The sequence below is a fragment of the Neovison vison genome, chromosome 8 (genome assembly GCF_020171115.1).
Source record: "Neovison vison isolate M4711 chromosome 8, ASM_NN_V1, whole genome shotgun sequence".
Taxonomy (NCBI): Eukaryota; Metazoa; Chordata; class Mammalia; order Carnivora; family Mustelidae; genus Neogale; species Neogale vison.
In genome coordinates this window covers 64,352,701-64,363,844 of record NC_058098.1, presented here as the reverse complement: position 1 = coordinate 64,363,844, position 11,144 = coordinate 64,352,701, and the positions used below count along the sequence as shown (strand labels likewise).

The window sequence follows — 11,144 nt, the reverse complement described above, 5'->3', positions numbered from 1 at the left end:
TTCTCTTGTTTTGAGCATTTTATATGATTTGATTTTCTTTCCTCTCAGAAGAGTTTTAAAAATTTATGATGGTTTCTCCAAAGTTTTCAATATCTATCTAGAACTAATCTACATCTATTTTCAAATAATTGTGTACTGCTTCATGGATAATGTGGAAGCCTTATAGCAAAGTATTCCTAATTCCTCCCTTTGATCCCTTATAACATCACTTATTTCACCTATCTGCATACGAGGTCATCCAATAGTAGTAGTAGTTGCTGTTACTACTTGAACAGGAAGTCAACTAAAAATAAGAAAAAAAATAAAAACATTTAATTTTACCTTCATTTTTTCTCCCTTCTCTAATTCTCTCTTTTTATTTACATCCAAGTTTCTTAACTATGTCACTTTCCTTCTCTATGGAGGACTTATTTTATAGTTCTTGCAAGGCCCATCCACTGGTGATAAATTCCTTCAGTTTTGTCTGAAGGTCTTTGTTTCTCCTTTATTTTTGAGGGATAATTTCAATGGGTACAGAATTGTTTTGTTTTGTTTTTCCCTGTAAACATATTAAATGTATCTCATTCAGCTCCCCTTCTAGATGAAAGGATTTTAGATGAGACTTTCAATGTAATTCTTATCCTTTTTCCTATAGAGTTACATTTTTTTTTCCTTCTCTTGACAAAATAGGATTATTTTCTTCCTACAATATTTACCATGAAAATTTGGTAGAGCAAAAATCTATGTAAGTTTGGGGATCTCCCAACATTGAGCCCCAGTAGTGTTTAGTTCTCATGCCAGTCCACATTCAACATTCAAAATTCATTAAAGTGGGAACGAGAAGGAAGGAGAGAAAATGGCGTCCATGGATTACAGTACATACAGCCAAGCTGCAGCCCAGCAGGGCTACAGTGCATATACCGCCCAACCCACTCAAGGATATGCACAGACCACCCAGGCATATGGGCAGCAAAGTTATGGAACCTATGGACAGCCCACTGATGTCAGCTATACCCAAGCTCAGACCACTGCTACCTATGGGCAGACCACCTATGCAACTTCTTATGGACAGCCTCCTGCTGGTTATACTATTCCAACTGCCCGCCAGGCATACAACCAGCCTGTCCAGGGTTATGGCACTGGTGCTTACGATACCACCACTGCTACAGTCACTACTATCCAGACCTCCTATGCAGCTCAGTCTGCTTATGGCACTCAACCTGCTTACCCAGCCTATGGGCAGCAGCCGGCAGCCACCGCACCTGCAAGACCGCAGGATGGTAACAAACCCGCTGAGACTAGTCAACTTCAATCTAGCACAGGGGGTTACAACCAGCCCCTAGGATATGGACAGAGTAACTACAGTTATCCCCAGGTACCTGGGAGCTACCCCATGCAGCCAGTCATGGCACCACCATCTTATCCTCCCACCAGCTACTCCTCTACACAGCCGACTAGTTATGATCAGAGCAGTTACTCTCAGCAGAACACCTATGGGAAGCCGAGCAGCTATGGACAGCAGAGTAGCTATGGTCAACAAAGCAGCTATGGGCAGCAGCCGCCCACTAGTTATCCCCCCCAAACTGGATCCTACAGCCAGGCTCCAAGTCAATATAGCCAACAGAACAGCAGCTATGGGCAGCAGAGTTCATTCCGACAGAACCACCCCAGTAGCATGGGTATTTATGGGCAGGAGTCTGGAGGATTTTCCGGACCAGGAGAAAACCGGAGCATGGGTGGCCCTGATAACCGGGGCAGGGGAAGAGGGGGATTTGATCATGGAGGCATGAGGAGAGGTGGGCGGGGAGGAGGACGCGGTGGAATGGGCGCTGGGAGGTGGCTTCAATAAGCCTGGTGGACCCATGGATGAAGGACCAGATCTTGATCTAGGTGCACCTGTAGATCCAGATGAAGATTCTGACAACAGTGCAATTTATGTGCAAGGCTTAAATGACAATGTGACTTTAAATGATCTGGCTGACTTTTTAAAGCAGTGTGGAGTTGTTAAGATGAATAAGAGAACTGGACAACCCATGATTCATATCTACTTGGACAAGAAAACAGGAAAGCCCAAAGGTGACGCTATAGTGTCCTATGAAGACCCACCAACTGCCGCTGTGGAGTGGTTTGATGGGAAAGATTTCAAGGGAGCAAACGTAAGGTGTCTCTTGCTCGGAAGAAGCCTGCAATGAAGAGCCTGTGGGGTGGCATGCCACCCCGTGAGGGCAGAGGGATGCTGCCACCCCTCCGTGCAGGTCCAGGGGGCCCAGGAGGTTCTGGGGGCCCCATGGGTCGCATGGCAGGCCATGGAGGAGACAGAGGTGGCTTTCCCTCAAGAGGGCCCCAGGGTTCCCGAGGGAACCCATCCGGAGGAGGAAATGTCCAGCACCGAGCTGGAGACTGGCACTGCCCCAATCCGGGTTGTGGAAACCAGAACTTTGCCTGGAGAACAGAATGCAACCAGTGCAAGGCCCCAAAGCCTGAAGGCTTCCTTCCGTCACCCTTTCCACCTCCTGGCGGTGACCGTGGCAGAGGTGGCCCTGGTGGAATGCGGGGCAGAAGAGGCAGCCTCATGAACCGCGGTGGTCCTGGTGGGATGTTCAGAGGCGGCTATGGTGGAGACAGAGGGGCTTCCGTGGTGGCCGGGGCATGGACCGAGGCGGCTTTGGTGGAGGAAGACAGGGTGGCCCCGGCGGACCCCCTGGACCTTTGATGGAACAGTTTTGGGAGGAAGAAGAGGCAGGTGCGGAGGAACTGGAAAAATGGATAAAGGCGAGCACGGTCAGGAACGCAGAGACCCGCCCTACTAGACGCAGAGACCCCGCAGAGCTGCATTGACTACCAGATTTTTTTTAAATCAGAAAATGTTTTAAATTTATAATTCCATATTTATAATATTGGCCACAACATTATGATTATTCCTTGTCTATACTTTAGTATTTTTCACCATTTGTGAAGAAACATTAAAACATTAAAAGTTAAATGGTAGTGTGCCGAGGTTTCTTTTTTCCTTCTTTTAAAGATGGTTGTTTAAGAGTAAATAATGGGAACCCCTTGTGAGCATGCTCAGTATCATTGGGGAGAACCAAGAGGGCCTCTAACTGTAACAATGTTCATGGATGTGATTTTTTTTTAATAAAATTCCAAATGTTTATAAAAAGAAATTCATTAAAGTGGCCATATGAATGTCTCTACCCACTGTCAGATCCAGTGGCTTCTAGGTCAAGTTAACAGAGCTTAATTTTGACTCTTTTTATCTACTTTTTCCCCAAGTTTTGGATGGGTGCTTGCCATGTGATTGCAAATCCCTAGAGAATCTAAGAAAAAATGTTGGGTTTTAGTTGTTCAATTATTTTTCTTCTTGGGAGTACAAGAATAACAACTTCCAAGTTCTTTACATGTTGGGACTAAATCATATTTTAAAATCTGTCGACCTGTGGTCAGATTTAGTAATTATATTTTCTTTGAAAATTATTTATGACATATTTCCTTTATCAAACTAGATTTTGATAGTTATAGCAAACTATAAAAATTTTTTTAAAATTTCTTCTCTGCACTTATTGCATCCTTATCATTTATTAGGTTGTGTCTGTTTTACCTGAGTTTTTCTCTTTTTAAATTAATCTTTTATTTAGTTCATTGTTTCTTTGAGAAATAGTTCTTTGGAATATTTATGTTTTTTTACTTTAATTCATTTTTTGTGTCTTCTTTAAAATTGTTTTAATTCTTCTCTAACATCTGAAATAGGATGCTAAATTCTTTTATTTTCATTCTTTCTTTTATAAACATAAGTGTTTATAAAACACTTTTTTTTTAAGATTTTATTTTTTTTTTTTTTGAGATTTTATTTATTTATTTGTTAGAGAAAGAGAGAGAGCACAAGCAGGAGGATTGGCAGGCAGAGGGAGAAGCAGCCTCCCTACTGAGCAGGAATCCTGATCAATCCCAAGACCCTGAGATCATGATCTGAGCCAAAGGCAGACACTTAACTGACTGAGCCACCCAGGCATCCCTGAGCACTGTTTTATCTGACTTTTTATATATTTCAATGTGCAACATTCTAATTAGTTACCTAATTGCTTTCTGGATATTATATCATTTTTAATTTTTATTTCCTCTTTGACCAAATATTTATTAAAGAGAACTTTTATAAATTACTTTTTGTTGAGAAAAAGTCTCTTTTTCTAGATCTTTCATATTAAAATCATATTATACATTATTACTTAAATCATTTTATTTTTATCATCATTTTCTATGATAACATAAGGACAGTGTGTATGTGTGTGCTGGTGAGATGAAGGTTTTTCTTATTCTTTTGTTGATATACTTTACATTATTAGAATATCTTATAACATGTTATTTTTATATTATATAGATTTTTTTTCATGAACTAGAAGAGGTGAATTGTGTTTTTGCCTATTCCTTTTTTCTTCTATCATCATCAGTGCAATAGGATTAAGTGTTGCTTAATTTAAGATAAATTTGTTCATAAAAAATATTTCCCTCCTAAACAAGGAATAGATTACAAATAATAAACAACATTTCTAAGTCTAAATAGATCTCCTTCATGTAAATGACCCAGCAATGCAAGGCGACTATAACAAGTATGCCAGTCTTTGTTAAATTTATTGCCAAGCCTGTTGATCTCACTATCTGGTATCAAGATAAAATGATGACACAAGCGCCATATTTGGTCCTGTACTTATAGGAACCTAACTCGTTCCTACAGTCAAGTCAATTAGAGCTGGAAGTGATATTATAGCCTTCTAGTAGTCTCTCTAGTCTCATTTACAATGGAGGGACATAATGTCATATAACCACGTGGTAGTATTGTCAGGACTGGTCCAAAATGTTCCTCTTAAAACACACACACACACACACACAGCAAAACAAAAATCTTCTCACTCTCTAGAGCAGTCTATTTACACCACAGTTTGTTCTCTAACCAGGTTACCAGGAACCAACTCCTTCCAACCTTATCTCAGAAAACAGATTCTGTCAAGAGTTCATACTAAGTGGACAACATATCATCTAACTCTACCCCTCAGGCTATAGCCTATTGAATCAGTGACTTTATAGGCTAGATTTGTAAAATGAGCTTAGGCAAAATAGATTCTTTCTCAGGAACTTGAAGTAAGAGATGCAGAGAGAAGTTGAGGAAGAGCAGTGGGCACTGCAGTGAATACAAGCAAGATAAACATGCTCCAGAATCTTGATTGGTAGGTGGAGAAGAGACCAGAAAAGATGCACAATGAGAAATAAAGATGGGAAGACCCTAGCCACAGTGGCCATGAGACTGAGAGAGAAGTGAAAATGAATCAGCCTCTAAAGCCTCAGTTCCACACATTTGCAAGACCTGATGATTCAGCCCTCTCTAGATTTTTATGAGACTGCTCTGAATGCTTGATCCTCTTCCTCTGTTTCTCAAAATACCTTAAATCGGTTTATTATTTTTCTTGCAATGAAATGAGCCCTGTTGAGCCATAGTATACTAAGCCAAAATAAACCAACAAGAGACATGTGCCACATTTCTCAGCCTTTCTCCAGTAGGGTGAGGAAGATTTTGAACCTCAAAAATATAATTTTTGCATTTGGTGTAGGATTTTATTTTATTTATTTATTTATTTATTTATTTTAGAACCAACAAAGCTTTATGAAACTTGCCAGCCAAGTCCCTCTGATCGATCTGCTTTTTCAATATTTAAATGGGGGATGGGCAGATCCCAGTACCCAGGCATCCCACAAAGTAGGCGGGTCACCTTAGGGGCAACCTTTACCTGCTCAAAAATTCATCTCACATTAGCAGTGAGGATTAGGGCATCACCCTGAATCGTTATTTTCCTTACTCATAAGTTTAAGGCATTGGTGTAGGATTTTAAAGTAATATCAAAACTGCTTGGAGAAACATATGAAAGGTAAAACTCAAGGCATCTTTTATTACTATTTTTAGTAACCAGTCTATTTTCCATAAGTATCTTGGCAATTCAGGCAGAATAACACTGGCATAAAATCCTCCCTGTTCCTTCCTGGATATGCTTGATGTGTCTGACAGCTTAAACATGAAACCAGTTTCACTTCTGCTTGAGTGTATCTTTCAAAATAACATTAAATTTACAGAGTCATCATTTTCTATGTTCTCTGATAGTAGATGGACATATCAAGATGGCTTCACATCAGGCTCCTGGTATAGTCAGTAAATAATCCCTGCCAGTATGAGATCTAAGGTTAAAGCAGTGACTCTGGGCTAAGAGGTAATATACGTGGCTCTTGACTTTATCTCTTCCCGTGGCTCACCAAACATCTGGCTACACTTGAAGTTGCCTCAGAGAAATCCAGATACTAGTTGAGTCACTCTGACATGTCGGACAGCCAAATGGTATCCAACCAAAATGTTTAAGAAAGGCTGAGATTCACTGTCACCATAAATCCCCCTATCCAATCAGAAGGGAACCCCTAATTCCCCATTTCTTCCTGAGAAGTGAAGGATTTGGGTGACATCTATCTAGTGCTCCAACTATAAGGCTGTCATCCCAAGAAGAAGCCCCCAAATAACTTAGCTCTGAAAGCCTGTGGAGCTTCCATTCAGAAGTCCTGAGGACCATAGTAAATAAAGTAGCAGTTGCTAGCTGGTACGCCAGCTCACTGTAGGTATCTCCCTGGGGCTCCGCACAAAGGACTCAGGTGAAAATGACGATCTACTGGAAGTGGTTTAACTGCATACATTACAATTGTTACCTGAAGGTCTGGTTTCTAATTAGTATACATTTAGGTATTGACCAGGATCCTTCTCAGAGCCTTAAAATAGTCACTAGGAACTTCACCCACTTTCTCCCTCTGGTTCATTCCAGCAAAAGACACAAAGTTATGCGTTTCTTTCTGGAAGAAGCTTGTCCACAAATCTCAAGCTCCAACTTCTATCATTCTTCTTTGAATGATAGCTTGCATCTTCTTTGCAAGCTCCAAATGGCTCTGATGGCCATTGGAGCTTGCATTCATGAGCCGCACAGGACTATAGCAACCAAAAAAAAAAAAAAACCAGCTTTAAACCAGGAAAGTAGAATCCCTTGCTCCTATACCAAAGATTAGGCTCAGCACAGAAGGAGTCAGCAAAAATGCCCATTTTCCACTTTCTTCATGGAAAGGGTTTGTGTGCATACCGTACTAGCTGCTGCCTGAGGCTACAGCTTCTATTCAGCCTCAATCTAGATGCTGACTGTGACCTTCACCTTTAAGACTTGGATGCATCTTCAACCTGAACTACTGGGAGACATTAAGAATAAATACAGAGGTTTGGATGATCCCAAAGCCTTGAGAAGAAGCAGGAACTCAGGCTGGGCTAGATGATGAGGTTTATCTTCTGCATGAGACCAGTCTGTCAAGACTGGGAAAAGTGGCCATTTTATTTAATACACAGACATCAACCCAGAATGCCAAGACAAATGAAGAAATAGAGCAGGTCCCAAACAAGAGAACAAGATCAATCTCTAGAAACCAACCTTAATAAAATGGACATCAGTGCTTTATCCAATAAATACTTCAAATTAATGGTCAGAATAATACTGAGTCCAGGAGAATAATGCACAAGCGAAGAGAATTTCAACAAAGAAATAGAGTGAGAGCGTATTTTGGTGAACCACTAGAAGTTTGTAGCAAAAAATCATGGTGTGCAAACTAAATACATACAATTCTTATTTTTCAATCATTCCTCAGTAAAGCTGGAAGAAAAAACACAAAAGGTAATAAATAATTTTTTTAAATAAGAAGGGATTACTAGCATTCCTACTGTGCCAGTTTAATTTAGTGCCCTCAGCTGGAAATTCACCCTTCAGTACCTGCTCTGTTAGAATGAGTTTTTCCTTTATGGTTAAGCACAGTGTGAAGCTTTGTCTGTAGAGAGAGCTGGAGGGCACTTTGGAGAAAGGGAGTTCTTCCCGGTGCTGGTGCACTGAGATTTCACTCTTCCTTGTGCCTGCTGCACTTCTGGTCAGCCCTGAAAATCTGTGAGGACATCCTACTACATTCTGCCCTAACCATGCCCCAATATGCAATCTCTCAGTGACCATATAGCCCTGACCTTGTCTTGGCGGTTGCTCCTTTCAGCTCCCAGGCCATGGAAACACCATGTCCTGTGTTTGTCCCTGTGGTAGATCTCAACTCTACACAACTCCCACCTGCCTCAGTTCACCTGTGTTTAAGGGAATACTTCTCAAGGGCCTCACAGGAAGAACATTGGTCACCACAGGTCACGTGGCAATGCTGTTCAACAGTGAGTAAGACTTCCTCTGCATACCTTACCACCACCTACACTCATCTGTGGCCCTGATGGTAACTTTCTTCCTGTGACTATGGTCCAGCTCTGGCCTGAGTAGCTTAGCAAATGTCTGCACTACTCAGTACTATACTTATCAAGTGAGTTCTGCACCCCAGTCTTAAGGGAAACACCCCTTCTAGGGTTTTTCTTTTTTAATCATTCCCTTCAGTTTTTGGTTATCCATTCACTTTCTTTTATGTCTCTATCCTCCTATAATTGCTTTATAATTCCTTATATTAAACTTCCTCTCTTCAAATTATGGTGGTGTGGTTTCTGTCTCCTGATGGGACCCAGACCAAGAAATTAACATTTTAATGATTCTGTGAGGATTTAATAAATTAACTCAAGCTAAGCACCTACTGCAGTTCCTGGCCTATAGTTAGTTTCTGATAAATGTTAACACTATCATCACAATCATTATCATCAGCATCACCAAAATTATCTTCATAATCATTAAGAGCTGCAAAAGTGGCATGCATCCCTTTATTCAAAGATTATTATTCATGGTTTCTCAAAAAAAAAAAAAAAGTATATGTTGAGAGCTACCTAAACTTGGCTTTCCTGCACCAGACCCCTATTCTAGCCCCTTAAGTCACTGTTGATACTGTGAAAATCTGCTCTAATCCCACTAAATCTGAGGAATTTACCTCTTAGTGTGACCAAGGCAAATCTACCTGTGCTATATTTTAGTAATTTCATTTAAAAAAAAAAAGGATTATAAAACCTGCCTTTCCTACCCAGTGTATAAAATAAGTTAATCCTTTATGTTACAAAGCATATATAATTCTTTATGTAATAAAACTTAGAGTCTGAAGTGCTGTCCCTAAATGAGACCTTATTACTATGGTAGGATAGTTCATTTAAAAAAGAAATGTTCCCTGTAGCAAAAAGAGTTCCCATCCTATCTACCTTTTGATTAAAAGTCAGTATAATGGATTTTGAATGGTTCACTTTTGAATACAAATCAGCTGTACTAGGAATCACTCTTTCTTTTTCTTCCTTCAAAGTTTCACCTCGTGTTTCTGTGTATGAAGAACTCATGAAACCTGAGTAAAAGAAAGAAAATTCAGTCTGCTTGTGGCCTACAATGCTGGAATTTCTGTGAATATTATAGGGAGATTAATAGCTAAAGAAATGAAACACTCTCTTCATTAACATAAGAAAGGCAAGGTCATACCCAGTCCTTCCAGGTGAATAAAGAGGGACCAGGATGGATCAAAAGGAGATATTTGCTTCCACAGTGTTCAGTGGAATAGAACATAATGTTCAAGCTAACTAGGTCCTTAACAAGCATCCTATCATTGCCTTACTACTTTTGTAAATATTGTTTATACTACAGCAAAAGTTTCCTCTACCATTCAGCTCTACCAATAAATTGCAGTATGTGCTTTTTGTATTTATTAAGTGAACTAACATAATCTACATTATTATTCTTAAAAAGTATTTATTCATCCCCTGTTATATATTGAATACCTTTTACTCACTTAAAAAAAAACCTTATGGTTTAGAATAACTTATAGTTAGAGGAAAAGCATAAGTGACTCTACCAAACTAATTATTCCATGATATAAAAATGCGCTATAGGAAAACATTTGTAAGGAGGAAGAGCAATGGTACCCCATGTACAGAAATGTGAATGTGATCATTTAACAGAAAAGGAGAATAATGTGAATTGATAATTGCCTCCAAAGGAATTTAAACTTAAAAAAAGGAAGCCTTTTTTGTTTTTATAAACATTTTGATGAGCCTGAAGGTGAATTAGAGCATTAGATCTAAAGAGAACTGAATATTCCATCAGATTGTCTAAGAATCAGAAGACATTAGTGGAGATTCAGCAGAGAAATTATAGGTAGGAAATAGGAATGTGAGAAGAGAGAAGGCCCAGCCAGATCTTAATGGCTGGTGCACCTTAGAATAGGCAGTTGCCACTGGGGGCCTGGGTGGCTCAATAGGTTAAGCATCTGTCTTCCGCTCAGATCATGATCTCAGGGTCCTAGGATTGAGCCCCACTTCAAGCTACCTGCTCAGTGGAGAGTCTGCTTCTCTCTCTTCCTCTACCTCTCTTCTACTCATGCTCTCTTCCTCTCTCTCTCAAATAAATAAAATCTTAAAAAAAAAAAATAAGCATTAGCCATTAGGCAGTGAAAATCTCTGATGAGGATAAGTCAAAGATTTTGAGAACTCTGTAGGGCTCAGTTTGCTTTGGGTACACACTTTTGATATGAGCATGTGCAAATTGAGAAATTCTAAATTTTACTTCAAAGTCTAGAGTGATGAAATGAATATTAGAAACAAACCAGAACAAAGGAAACACAACTGAAAGAAACAAAGACAGAAAGTCTAAATGTCTTAGTGCTGACAGAATATCAATAAAAAAGACAGAAACCAGGAGTCCAGAAGGCAGTGATTAACTTATTAAAAGCATGAAAGGGAAAAAAAAAAGTCAACCAAGAATTTTGTATCCAACAAAGTGATCCTACAAAAAACTAAAAAGAAATTTAGAAATCCCAGATAAATAATAGAGTTCATTGGTAGCACACTGGTCCTACAAAGAAGACTAAAGGCAGTCCTTTATTTTGAGAAGAAAGAACACTAGGCAGTTATTTGGAACCACATGAAGAAATAAGGAATACTAATAAAGATAACCACATAGGTAAATATAAAACAGTATTAATATTTTTTTATTTGTAACCCTGTTTTTCTCTATTTGACTTAAAATGCAAATGCATACTGTAATAACTATAAGTCTGAGTTGATGGGAATAATGCATAAAGATATATTTTGTAACAAAATGGAGAACAGATCTATAAAAAGACCAATTTTTTGTATAACATTGAAATTATTTTCTTAGTAA

The 11,144-nt window shown here is 39.3% G+C and overlaps 1 protein-coding gene and 1 non-coding gene across 2 annotated transcripts; one reads left to right on the top strand and one right to left on the bottom strand.

Annotated features, from left to right (window-relative positions):
* Positions 1 to 819: 819 nt before the first annotated feature.
* Positions 820 to 2,881, top strand: LOC122915680 (RNA-binding protein EWS-like). The gene is given in 5 exon segments (XM_044262432.1): positions 820 to 1,812; positions 1,814 to 2,121; positions 2,124 to 2,603; positions 2,606 to 2,700; positions 2,703 to 2,881. Coding segments are annotated over 5 exon segments (1,947 nt in total). The 5' UTR covers positions 820 to 835; the 3' UTR covers positions 2,790 to 2,881.
* A 2,811-nt stretch (positions 2,882 to 5,692) lies between these two features.
* Positions 5,693 to 5,842, bottom strand: LOC122916569. Its single transcript, XR_006386228.1, has one exon. It is a non-coding gene; the product is annotated as a U12 minor spliceosomal RNA (small nuclear RNA).
* Positions 5,843 to 11,144: the final 5,302 nt, after the last annotated feature.